A 14,382-nucleotide genomic window follows, 5' to 3' on the forward strand; every position below is an offset into this window, starting at 1 on the left:
TATAAGATTACGCTTTTTACTATTCATTTTCTTAGTCTTATTGTTTTAATAGCCATTTATTGCATCTAAAGCTTCTTTGCTTTCTAAAAAAAAGCTTAGGTTAATTTCAAGCATTTGCAGTCAATATTTTAAAGAAGTTATCTCAAATACACTGTGACCACCAAATAAATTTTCTTTTTTTTTCTTTTGTTTTTCTAATTCTCAAAACAGAGATTCTAAATTATAAAAGCGTTGAAATACTGAATGCATTATTTTGGTCCAACTTCTTATATGTTCTTAGTGAATTTTTAAGATAAAGGATTTCAGATTTTTTTTTTTTATTATTTGCTGATCTGTGTAATTTTTTTTCCTTTAATGAGTGGTTTAATCTTTCTTCTTACTCTCATCATAACTTAATTAATGCTATTTATTTGTGAGTACTTCATTTGTCACTCTGCGTCTATGACAACGAAGATCAAGTAATATAAATCATGTCTGTCCATAATTTGCCTATAGCTAGTTAATATAACATAGCTCAGTGGGGTGAACCATATCATGAACTGCATAATTACCACATCTCCCTATCTCTCAAGTCAATCAAGGGGTAGTATATCATCAGTTCGTGCTAGTCAAATTTTACGTCTATATAAAGATCAGGACAAATTCATTAATTGTTATATGATGGCGGGTTAAAGCATTATGGTGGGTTAAATGTTCTTCCTCATTAATTCTTCTTTTTTTATTAGGGAGATGAAGGAGCTAATACAGCAATTGACTCTGTATCTGCTATCCCAGCTGAGGAATGGAATTTAGATTTTATTAATCTAAGTCCTGTCTGTACCCGAAAAGATGGAAAATGTATTGGATCTACCTACCCCAATGTTCCAGACTCTTCTAAAATTGAGTTTGAACCAGTGTCTTTGGATGAAGAGGGAGAAGAACTAGAAGAAGGAGAGCCACACCATCTCCCTGATAACATATTTGATGCTACCACTGGTCTAGTATATTTGGATGAAGGGGTTCCTATGGTATGATTATGTTTTATGTCCTGTTTTCTGCTGCGTATGACTAAATAAGGAGTAATCTCCATCCGTAGGTATATAAAGTCAGTAGTTTTGATATTAGGGGTAGTCAAACTCCATTTTAGTATTGATTGAATGTTTATTTTTAGAATCGTGAGTGCTTTTACTCTTTTTACCAAAATCTGTAATATGAATAACCCCTGACTATATGCATATTAATTCATAATAACTTGTATAAAATATTGTATTACATTCATAACATATCATGTTTATGGTCGTTATGTTTATGTTTAAAAGTCGTGTCTGACATTTTTAAACCTCTAAAATAATTGCCAAAATCCGTTTGCTGTGCTATGTTCAAAGGGAGGATCAACGGAGCAACGAATAATTTATCATGCATCGATCCACGTCATCTGCATTACTCTACTGACTCTCCATCTCCCATTGACAACAACTTAGCAAATAGTTTTGACAACTAACTCAGGAATGCGAAAATGTCAGATACTACTTCTTGGTGTTGCAGCAACGATATGTTCTGGCGAGCCTTTTACAATTTTTCTTCCGTGTCAGCAGTAAAGGTTTGTGAAGATTTCTTTGAAGGTGTCTCCATATCTCTATGGTATTAATTCTCTTAGTAAATTGTAAATGATAAATTCTTTTGGTAATATTACCTTGTTGTCATTGATCCTTATAAGCTTCTTTATTTAGATTAACTCTGATAGCAGTAATGATAATGCTACCATTCTCGTTAGATGTGTGATGGTTGTTAATGGCTCATGTTATAAATACGCTGGTAAGATGGTCAGTTAGCCTGTAAGAACAGTCAAGGAGAAAACTTGGTATTCACACTAATACGATGAAGGGATGTCTCTTCCCTGTAGAAATGAGTTTTAATACCTATGAATGCCTTACGCAAGCCTCTACCATATTTGTGTGCATGTTAATTAGAAACTTCTGCTGGGATCTCCCTAAATTAACAACTTGCTACAGGGTAATACAATACATATATTATTTAACTTTCTAGCTAAATTCTTTTACCATTTATAGCTTACTAAGCTAGTTGTCATTTAGACACATGCTTTCCAAGCAAAAGAGCCAACTCCAGCTATCTGAATAGTCTGTATCTTGTAAAAGCAAACTTATTTTGGAACATAATGGATATGCTTTACAAAGCTTGCTTCAATAAGCAGTTTAAATAATGTCAAAACTGGTTAGAAGTGCTTTTTTAAGCTAACAATCGTGTTTCTATAGGCTAATTAATTTTTCTAACAAGTTAGGAAACTGTTTCTTCAGCGTATCTAAAAATTTTCTAAGAGCAAAAAGTAAGGAAACACAGTTGACACTGATTGGCTGAATGTAAGGGGGACGAAACTTTGGTATGGAAGTTTAGGTGTCAGTTATTGGATTTGAGAATGTGGTGTAGTTTTCAGAAGTTCCAAAGAGGCATTATTACGGATCTTTACCGCTTGATGGGTTTTAAGATCAAGTAGGAATAGGGTAAATTATGTTACTTATTTGCGAAAACATAATATGCAGCAGAAATCTTGGAACCCGGCCCTGGGACTCACCTTTCCCTCCTGCTCATAAATATCTGCCTGAAGTACTACCATTTTGTAAAATTGTCGTGTTTGTAGATAATTTTGTTATTTTTGTATCTCATAAGAATTTATTTACGCTTTTTCATAAACTTAACAATACAATTTTAACTGCGCATGGTCATTGTAACAAAATTTGCTGTCACAAAATACGAAAAAAATTCAATATATAATTTTTTTTGGATTAAATAAAACAATGTTAAGTTGTTTCTTTAATTTAATAATATAGCGTAACTCTTGATGATAATTTTAAGTATTCTGAAGCTTTTTTTTATGAAAATTTATCGCTTCGAAAAATCAATACAGTATCGCTGAAAATTCCACGAAAATTGCAATTCTTTGGCGTTTATGTTACTTTTTCTCAACTTTCATTCTAAAGGCAATTTATTTTTCTTTGTTGATCCCTATTTCTTCTGCTTTGTCTCTGTTTGGACATCCATGGTTCCTTCATTTTATTAACTCCTTTCAATTTCACAAAATAAAGCGCATTAGACGAATCTTTAACGTTAATTACATAAAAAAAAACTAGTTTTTTTAACTGAAAGTAAGGGGCGACAGTAAAACTTAAAACGAATAGAAACTACTTCGTATATGAAATGGTTTGTGCCCTCCGCAATCCCCCGCTCTTTACGCTAAAGCTTTTTATTGTTTTAAGAAGCAGAATTGTGGCAAGAGTCAAACTTTAGCGTAAAGAGCGAGGCATTGCGGAGGGGACAACCCATTTCATATACGGAGTAATTTCTATTCGTTTTAAGTTTTAATGTCGCTCCTTACTTTCAGTTAAAAAAACTAGTTTTTTTTATGTAATTTCTGAACGTTTTTGAATTAATGCATGTTTGATTTTGGCTCTCCACACATAAATTATTAAAATGAAATTTGCATATTAATTCCTTTTTTGGCTAAATGGCTTTCGCTTAGTTTTGATCAGACGATTTTGAGAAATAAGGGATGGGGAAGGAGGCCTAGTTGCCAAGCAATTTTTCGGTTACATAAAAAGGCAACTATAAATTTTAATTTTAACGATTTTTTTTTTTATTAGTAAAAAAATATACGTAACTTAAGAATTAACTTACGTAACAAACTTTTATATTCTTTAATTTTTATTATGTATATGAGGGGGTTTGTACCCTCGTTAATACCTCGTTCTTTACACTAAATCGTAAGTTTTGTCCCAATTCTTTAAGAATGACCCCTGAATCAGAAAGGCCGTAGAATAAATAGTTGAAATTACTAAAAATACCATAGCATAAAGAGTCAGGTATTTATCTCCTCCTAAATACCTCGCTCTTTATGCTAAAGTATTTTTAGAACCCCTCATATGCGTAATAATCTCTGATCGTTTTAAGTTTCAATGCTACTCTTTACTTTCAATTGAAAAAACGTTTCCATGTTTATTTTTTCATTGTTTTCTTTTATGGTAATTTAAAAAAATCCTGCATCCTTTTCATTGAATTTCTGTTCCCCCATGACATATTTCTCCAAGGAAAGATACTCTCACATAGCCCCCTCCCCTCAACCCCGCCCCCAAAACCAAAAAAAATCCCCTGAAAACGACTGTACACTTCCCAATAACCATTATTATATATAAACACTGGTCGAAGTTTTTAACTTGCAGCCCCTCCCCCAGGGACTGTGGGGGAGTAAGTCATTCCCAAAGACATAGTTATTATGGTTTTTGACTATGCGGAAGAAAATGGCTATCTCAAAATTTTGATCTGTTGACTTTGGGAAAAAATGAGCATGGGAGGGGGCCTAGTTGCCCTCCAATTTTTTTGTCACTTAAAAAGGGTACTAGAACTTTTCATTTCCGTTAGAATGAGCCCTCTTGCGATATTCTAGGACCACTTGGTCGATACGATGACCCCTGGGGAAAAAAAACAAACTAACAAAAAGAAAAAAAACAAAAACACGCACCCGTGATTTGTCTTCTGGCAAAAAATACGAAATTCCACATTTTTGTAGATAGGAGCTTGAAAATTTTGCTATAGGGTTCTCCGATACGCCGAATGCGATGGTGTGATTTTCGTTAAGATTCTGTGACTTTTAGGGGGTGTTTTCCCCTATTTTCTAAAATAAGGCAAATTTTTTCAGGCTTGTAACTTTTGATGACAAAGACTAAATTTGATGAAACTTATATATTTAAAATCAGCATGAAAATCTGATTCTTTTGATATATATTTTAGCATCAAAATTCCGTTTTTTTAGAGTTTCGTCTACTATTGAGCCGGGTCGCTCCTTACCATTGAGCCTTTACTATTGGTCGCTCCTCTACTATTGAGCCGGATTCTTTTGATGTATATTTTAGCATCAAAAGTCCGTTTTCTAGAGTTTCGTTTACTATTGAGCCGGGTCGCTCCTTACTACAGTTCGTTACCACGAACTGTTTGATAGCTGATCGTCAGTTATTCACTTTTTTAATTCATCTGATTTATTTTCCATTTATTAGCACAATTTCACCACAACTAACACCATCAACTGTGTCAACTATTTGGCGCGTATGTTTTTAGTCAGCTTTCATAAAACTTCCCTCTTTTTAATTAAGACAACCTAGACCCTAATAGCATGATTAGCGTCTAGTTTGTGAATACTGGACCAAAAACTTAAAATTTAATTCCAACCGCCTTTAGAAATTTTGCTAGTTAAAAGTAGTTTTTGCATCTAGTTAGGAAACATGTAGCGGATCTTTCTTAAAATAGCCCTGGAAACCGAAATCCTGAAAACATTTGTTTTAGTTCTGATTTTCTGAGGAAGTAAATACTCAGGATGTAATTCACTGAGGATATAAGCTTTTTTTTATTTCTAGTGTTGTCGCTTTTTCTTGTACTGTCCAATCTAATGGTGATGTAAGTTGTTATTAAGTATGCCATTTGACATCTGAGCTGTTATTTTACTGTAATTTTTGAACTGTTATTGTGATTTATGTTATGTTATTTCTGTTTTTGGTGTGAACGAATATTGTCTGTCCATATTTTTGTTAAAAAAAAATAATATACCAATTTTGCAAATGGATGCATAATTAGTAAGCCTTCTAAAGTTTCACATTATGTCATGGTTTGTTTGAAATTTCTAAGAAATAGATCCCCTTACATGTTTTTGGGTGAACATTGTTCACATTTTTTAAATTCGAAGGAAATTTAGCCCCAGTTGTAATTGGTTTTCTTAAGTTTATTTTCTTCCAAAATTAGTCTTGAGCTCAGACTTCAAAAATAACTCAGTTTAAAATCTTTGCGCAACTTTCTGATTTGTGCAAGGTTGAAAGTGTTAAAAATCTATAAAAGAAATCTTTTAAGCCGTTAAATAGCCAAAAATGTGTAGTATTATGTATATTTTTAAATTTTAGAGAGAAAGAGAAAGGAGATGGGGGGGGGGGAGGGCCCAGTCTTCTCCTCCTCTTTCCTAGTCATGTCTTCTATATGTTATAAAATATCAGTCAACCGTGGTAGAACCATTGGCTCTTTATCTAGTTTACTAATTTTTTTCTTTAAATTGAACCTATTTTAGCTGAGGTAATGTAACAGTTTTAGTATTTAAACACAATCTAATTCAAATACAAAGTGTTTTGTATTTTTAGGTTAATTTAGTCAATTTGCCTTGTTTTTTGTAGGTGGACGTTACTGGTAAAGTTTCTTCACAAGGCTATTATGTCTTTATTGCTCAATATTACCAACCTAATCATCCTGAGGTAAAACTTGATGTAATCCTACAAAATGGTCAGTTTTACGAAGCACACCTACCTCTCAAGCATTGTCCTTCTGTGAGCGGCTGTAGAGCCGTGTTGGAGCAGGCCAATGGTGATTTCAAATTTAACATACTGGAAAGCTTCGTATTTTCTGCTAAAAACCCAACAAATAAAGGTGTATGGCTTGATTATCTTTATGTAGTCCCTGTTAACCAGTACACTCATTTCTTGTTAGAAGAATCTCCTGTTGACTTGACAACCGATTTTTTCAAACACTGCACAAAAAATCAGTACTTCATACATCCTGAGAACGCTACTGACTTTTGTAAAAAAGCTACATTCACATTAACAACGGAATTTAATAATGGTGCTTTACCTTGTGGATGTGACATTGATGGCTCACTTAGTTTTGAATGTGCTAAATTTGGTGGACAGTGTGAATGCAGACCTAATGTGATTGGACGCCAATGTAATAGATGCAAAACAGGATATTATGGGTTTCCTGATTGTAAAATATGTGATTGTCCTAGTACTGCATACTGTGAACCAACAACTGGCCAGTGTATTTGTCCACCCCACGTGACAGGACCTCGATGTGATCGTTGTGAACCCCTTCATTATGGTTATGATCCTCTTATTGGCTGTGAGGCATGTGAATGTAATCCACTCGGAGTATATGAAGGAAACCTCCAATGTGACCTTGAAAATGGACAGTGTGACTGTAAGCAAAATGTTGTTGGCAGAACTTGTGACAGATGTGAATCAGGCTATTGGGCTTTTCCACAGTGTCAGCTTTGCGACTGTGATGTCCGTGGCACTTTACCGGGTATATGTAATCAAGATACTGCCGAATGCTTCTGCAAAGAAAATGTTGAAGGATCTTCTTGTGACCTCCCAGTTCCTGGTGCTTTTAACTTGTTAGAAAGTAATCCAAATGGAGCAACAAAATGTTTTTGCTTCGGTAAAGCCACTATTTGCAATAGTGCTCCTCTCTTCTGGAATCAGGAGGTTAATATGGAAGGCTGGTCTAGTGCTGCATTCTTGTTCCAACAAGGAATGATGCATTCTAGGTGAGTTACTTTCTTTCATTAATTATTTATATATAAAATTTTATAAATTATGTGAAAAAGACAAAAAAGGGAAGAATCTTTCCTAGATTTTTCTTCCATTAGCCTAGCAAGCAGTTGGAAAGCGTATTTAATTTTTTAAGCAGCTGAAAATATTTTTAAACTTGAGTCTTATCATAGCTTTAATTTGGGGATGGAGCACTCAACCTTTGAAAATGTATTGTTGAATAACTGAACAATGCATAGTTTTTCGTATTTTTTCTCTTCTATCCGTGCGGGAAGGGTGAGGGGGAGTACCCCCATCCATGTCTCAGGAGTGGCCTTGCTCAAAATTTTCGAAAAGATTGCTGGTAGTATTAGCTGTAATGTGGGAAGAGAGAATAACCGTAATAAAAATACCGTATAAATAATTTTTTAAATAATAAAATACCGTATTTCTGGATGTTTTCTAAGCTCCATTGGGTGATCGGATAAATTGAAACATTTAAGCGTATAGCAGCCCTTCTTCACGGTGAATAAATAGGCACCTCCTCACTAGAGGAAGTGGTTGAAACACACAATGCAATGCTGTGTATTGTATCATGAGATTGAAATCTTGTAGATGGAGGACATTATTAATGAGAATTAAAGCATTAATTCTTGTTTGAATCAAAGATATAAAAGATTCTTTTTGTTAAATTTCTTTTTATTGTCCAAATGATAATGCAATCATTTTTACTAATTTTTTATTCAGGTCGAAAGCCTGGGCAAGTAGAGAGGTAACGAAAACTTGGTCCCAAGCATTGTAAGTACAATGTATTGTGGGATCTCTAGTTCTGATTGTGATCTTAATAGAGGTTGTGCTTCAACTGGCGTTTTGCTCTAGAATGTTGCGGATATTTGCCACATAAAACAGTTTAGAAGAAAACGCTTGTTGAAACGAAATCTTGACCAAGCACACATGATGATTCTGTTTAATCAAGAGTAAGCTCAACTTTCAATTAAACTTACTAAATAATATGTTTTCTGAATCCTTTATTTATAATTTAAACAAAATTACTGTTATTCCAGCATAAGGATAAATTTGCACAAAAATAGTTTTTTTTTTTTTTTTTTTTTTTTTTTGCTCATGCACCTTGATCATATAAGATTCAATTTGTATTATTATTATTATTATTATTTTTTAGATCTTCGGATGTCAGTGTAGAGCAATTTGACCTCACCATACGAGCAGTCTTAATTGATTGGCTCCCAGAGATGGGTGTATTTTATTTCTCTGCTCCCCAGTCTTATCTTGGGAACAAATTGTCATCTTATGGAGGTTTACTCAACTACACAGTTGTATTTGTGGAAGGACCAAGGAGTAAGTAGATATCCCTTTTTTTATAGTTTAGGTATCGAATAGAGTTTATAGATTCGCTGGAAATTGTTTTTCTGCATTTTTGTTTTTACCCAAAATATCCTTTTTTTTTACTCGCAGTTAAAGTGAATTTTAGCTGAATCATTAGCTTGAAACTTGAGCTTTCGTTTAAAACACATTCTGAGATCAAATTTGCTTTTGTGAGGTCTTTAACGTCAACCTAAAAAAAAGAATCCCGCTTAGTTTGAATCTTAAGAGTAAAATTCAAACTCTAAACGTGCAGAATTTACCCAAGATAAAGAGTAAGCTGTGATACCTAAGAATTCTATGGCTTCCTTTAGTAGATTGACCACTTTACGGAAAACACAGAAGAGCTACTAAAGTAGTATTCAGAACTCCAACTTTGCATGTCTAATGTCAAGGTAATGTTTTCTTGTCTCTAATAATTCTAAAAGCAATGGGTTATTTGTATATATTCTATTATGCTGTTTTGTTGGGTAAGCGACAATGCTGTATCCAGGGTGGGTGTTAAAAAAAAATTGGGGGGAATTTTGACTCCTTGAAAATGGTGGTGGATTGAAATGAAAAGGGCACCCTTGGAATCAGCAATATCTAAAACTCCAACCAAAAATATTGCTTCCTCCCCTCTTTCTTTTTTTGAAAAACAATTGCCATGAAAAGGTAAAAGGCGAATTATACACTTAAAAGGAAAAGAAATATACTTACGAAAAATGGCAAGTCTAAAGAAAAAAAGATGGGAACTATTATTAATGAAAATTAACAACCTAAAACCGAAAGATAGAATGGGGGATGAATCCAAACTTAAGACGAGCCAGAAGTAAGGGTGGTGCTATCACCTCTCAAACTGCCCTTGTATTGTCTCTGGGGAGTAAACTTAAGAGAGTATAGCAAAATATGTTGAGGGGATTGAGTCTTAACCTAAATATTCTCTTAAAGTCTAATGTTTTTGACAAATTTGTTGGTATTAGGGTGATTGTTATACAAGAACCGATCTTCATAATGATAACGAAAGTGTTAAAATTACCACATCATACTCTTGATGAAAATCCGCGTAGATACTGCACTGGATCATAAAATGTGACGATTCCACTGATGGTCATTCATTTGTGACAAATAGATAGGTAATAGTAAGAATTTAAGTAAGTTAATTAAATCGTGAACGAAACTTGGATTAAAATGAAGGTGAATATAAAAGAACATCTAATGAACATTGTCTACAGTTTGACTTACTTGACTTGCTTGAGGTCTCCTGTCCGGAGCTGCTCGGGGTAGAGAGTGATGTCTGCCTCCTCCATCCGCTTTGGTACAGTGCGAGCGTTTGCGCTCTGCTTGGTCTGATGCTTGTCATCGCCAGAAAATCGAATAGTCTGTCGGACCATCGTTTCTGGGGTCGATCTTGAGGTCGCTTCTAACTGGTTTTCGTAAGGTCAAAGTCAAAGATCGTCTTTGTGGGTAAGTGCAGGGGCATTCCAAGTAGAAATCCAATCATAGTAAGGTGCGCTCGCCTGGTTGGGTTGAAAACCGAGACTGTTTGATGAGCTGCAACAGCTTCTCGTTGGTCACGAAATCGAGCCAACTTTGACCTTTGATCCTTTTCAGACTCTTCGACTAGAATACATTGATGGTTGGGGTTGCGGCTGATGCATGCCATGTCTCAGTTTCGTGAAACATTACAGAACCGACCAAGGCGTTGAAAAATCCGCAGTTTAGGTGAACGAGTCAGGATATTGGACGACCATAATTTGAACTGTATAGCTACAGCTGTTTCTTTTCTTTCCTTTTTTTATAACAAGATAGCGGAATATCGCGGAAATCTATGACTTTAAACTTCTGAAACTAATATCTTCTGTGCTGCCTTTTCATTTAAAATAGAATCAAAGAGACTAAAATTCCTATGTAACTTTTGCACAACAACAAATAATAGCTACGATGTAATGTATTGCATTGTCTATTTGTATAGTAATTCAACTATCTTTATTAGAAATGATTGATTCCTTATTGTCTCTTAGCCTTTTTTTCTTTTTAAAATTTTCCAAGGTTGGTATATCCTACCATTTATCTTACTAAGTTAGTAAGCTTTTAGACGTCCTTGTAAATTTTTAATCTTCTGGCTTAGCCTTTCCTGAATAATTTTCCTAGGCTCTAGTGTTTGCCTGCAAATGGGTAAAACTCCAAATTAAGTCGTGAGTCCTAACTGGACTAATCTATATCCATAGATGCTCACTTTAAGCTATGTACGTTGTCAGCCTACAACTGACCAGTTAGGTTCTTTGAGCAGCTAGGTGGGCTTGCAAACTCATTGCTCGTTCTAACTGGTGGGTGTCAACATTTTTTGAAAAAAGTTGAAATCTTCAAACTGACTGTATGGCTTGGTTTTAACGAAATAAGCCATCCATCCCCAAGGAAAAAAGTCATTAAAAGATTATGTAACGTAAATCTTTAACGTTACATTTATGCATACGAACGAAGAGTGGATAATACTAATCATAGATCAGTATGTTGAAAGTGTAAACAAAACACATACAAACACATACAAAGCTTAACGTAAAAAACAGACATTAAACATTAGTAATGCTACAAGAATCCCGTGAAAACAAACACATCGCATTAGCTGCACGTGTTACCTAATCTACCCGATTAACATCGAACCTGCAAATACCCCTCACCCTAACCGTGTGATAAGATTTCGCTCCGATTATTACCTGTGTAATGATTCGTATATTAGCATTACAAAAGATCTTTTAAATATTTATAGAACGTTAATCATTCTCGTTAACAGGAAAGTAACTCGTTAATTATTTTAACTGCTGAGAGGTAAGATCGTGTCTGAGAGCAGGAGCAGTGACCATTCTCCATATTATGTTCAAAAATGTAAATATTGTGCTCCTCGATATCCAAGAATGGATTGTGATGTTTTAATCATGAAAATCAGATTAATTTTTTTTAAAAGCCTAGAACACAACTTGTTTTGTAGTAAAAGATTTGATGGCATTCATGATTTCATTTTTTAGGTTCAGCTATTGAAGCACCAGACATAATTTTTACCGGGGGGACAAATTTAACCCTAGTCCATTCAATGCAAAAATCTATAGTACCAGGTGTACCGACGAATGTACTTGTAGAGCTAACAGAACATAACTTCGTATTGCCATCAGGTCTTCCCGTCAATAGGGAACAATTCATGATTCTCCTACACCGTCTTGAAGGCATTTATATAAGAGGAAGTTATTTTGAGCCTATTCGGGAAGTTAGGTAAGTAAGCACATTTTATGTTTTGTTTCTACAAAAATTCTTAAAAACCAACATTGCCACATTTATCTCTACAATGACGGTAAAGTGTTTGAAATGAAAGATCAAGCTTTCATTTCTTCTTTGAAGAATGGTATCATTGTTGTTGTGTTTATGTGAAATCTTTGTTGGTATACCTTTTGTCACTAACTTGGGCTCAATTTTTTTCTCGCCTTTTTCTCATTCATCTGCGAAGTGATTTTGACCGGGACATTAAGCTTAATAAAGTTTATTCATTATTAAATAATTAAAAAATGACAATCCTAAGCAGCATGTATCAAAAACTACTAGAAATAATTATGGGGCTTTTATTATGACAGATAAGCCATTCTATCTTTTAAGTTAATTAATTAATTTATTATATAAATAATTATACATTTTAACAAAGGATAGACAGTTTTGTTTTGTTTTTACGGCTTTCTTTCACAGCTGAAACCTAAGGGAGGATCAGTGCTTCCTGCTTTCCCCCTAGGCCTGAAAGATGCTGCCGTGTAGAAGATTGTAGTCATCAGTATTGCTTATCGAGTTTAGAGTTGGGAATCGTAATGCATTTTTGTACTGAAGCCTTATGCTTGGCTCTGATAAATTCCGGCATAACTTCGCATGCAAATCAAACGTGTTTTTTTCTTCTAATTAGGTTTCCTTAGGGAAACCTAATTAGAATTCTGTCTTATAAGAAATAAGAGTTATGGAATTCCTAAGCCAACTTCGATTAAAAATGAAAATAAATAATTTTCATCTATTGTAAAAATTCGTAGTTCGGAAATTTTTATTTCCTAGAGATGGCAGTATGTGGTGCAACTCAGTACGAAAACTGATTTGTGCTTCTAAATCTTGTTATCTGGTGGGAACCAAGAATCATTCTGAAGAACGCAATGGAAATACTCAATTGTAAGCTGCGCTATCTCACCACTCGACTGCCATGAAAGTCGAAAATCCAACTTTAATGGCATGATGAAAGTCGTAATCATCTGCGACACTTTCGAATTTAACAAAGAAGATTGCGTTTCTGAATTTTATTGTGAAAATCACAGATTATGAATTTCGGACTCAACCCAACAGTTCAAATGCTTGGTTGTCACTTATACATTTTAAATATGCATAAAGATCATGCAAAATTCTTCCTTCCAATTTTCACATCCAGTGTGTTAGTATTTGAGAAGAGGTAATTTTTTTTTTTCGCATGCCAAAAGCGATGGAGGTTGAAAAATTTCAACTGTTGTTCCTTAAGAAATGTGCAATATCTGCAATAAACATTTTGCAAATAATAAATTAAAAAATGTCAAATTAAAAAAAAAAAAATGAGTCGACACTTTACGTGATTTATATTCGGTTGGCATTTATTTTCATTTAGAACCTAGCATGAATTGCAGAAATGCAGAAATCTTCATTCTTCAACATGATCAAAGCTGATTTTTTTCGCCTTTGATTATAAACGGCTTAGGAAATATTTCTTTAAAATAGGACGATTATAGCTTTTTTGCTAGTAAATGTAAATAAACTAGATGGCATGCTGTGTTGAATGCCTAAATCGCACAGCTTTGATAATAATACAGTTATGAAAACTCGTATCTTGCCCATGAGAAGCTTTTGGTACAGAGCTCCGAACTTGGCGCTTCCTCCAAGCCCGCGCTCCGACATATAGATCGTACTACAACACCATAGGCGGGAACGCAATTGGCATCTAATTGGTATCTAAGCTGTGGATTGCTCCGACTTTTAGATTCAGACTGCCAGTTTCCTGTCTCCAGCCGGTAGCATCGCTACCGCGCACTTTGCCCCAAAAATAAATCGAGTTTTCATTGCTGTCTTGGTGTCTAAGCTGTGCTAAATCGGAACTAAACTTCAGTGTGAATGGTGTATCTCTTTTCATTAGCTTGAATAAATCCAAGTTCACATAGAAAAAGAAATCTGCTATAGTTACCATTTGTGAATCGCATCAGTAAGTTTACTTACCTTAATGATCACCTACAAGTGTTTCTTCTATAGCTGTTGTTGTTGTGTGGGTTAAAAATCTAGATGACAGTTTACATGGTGTTGTATGGGTTTATTACCTAAATTACCTTTAAAATAAGCGTTTAAACAGCTCTCTGTGATGCTCCAATCCTACAAAGGGTAGAGTGGGATAGTGGAGAAAAAACAGAACAAGGACACATCAATGCTACCCTTGCAAAAAGTGATCTTCCTTGTTGTTCAAGCCAGAGGATTTGAAGTCTCAGGGTTTTCGGCCATGGTGATTTAAACGGTGTATTTTTTCCGTTCCTATGTCATTTTTAGGAACTTCAGGTTACTTTTGAAATTATTTTGAATTTGTTTTGAAAATAACATTTTACTATTAAGACTAATTTAGACAATGGTTACCATTCCTGAGTAAGTAGAAATGCAATTTTTT

The 14,382-nt window shown here is 34.5% G+C and overlaps 1 protein-coding gene across 1 annotated transcript in view; it reads left to right on the top strand.

Moving 5' to 3' along the window:
• Positions 1-14,382, top strand: part of LOC136043493 (laminin subunit alpha-like) — a 167,433-nt gene that overhangs the window by 76,263 nt on the left and 76,788 nt on the right. The window contains exons 20-23 of the mRNA XM_065728411.1: positions 726-1,007; positions 6,201-7,345; positions 8,509-8,684; positions 11,714-11,954. Of these exons, the coding sequence (XP_065584483.1) occupies positions 726-1,007; positions 6,201-7,345; positions 8,509-8,684; positions 11,714-11,954 (1,844 nt within the window). The remainder of the gene's footprint in view (positions 1-725; positions 1,008-6,200; positions 7,346-8,508; positions 8,685-11,713; positions 11,955-14,382) is intronic.

This window comes from Artemia franciscana, unplaced genomic scaffold (assembly GCF_032884065.1).
Source record: "Artemia franciscana unplaced genomic scaffold, ASM3288406v1 Scaffold_674, whole genome shotgun sequence".
NCBI classification, from domain to species: Eukaryota; Metazoa; Arthropoda; class Branchiopoda; order Anostraca; family Artemiidae; genus Artemia; species Artemia franciscana.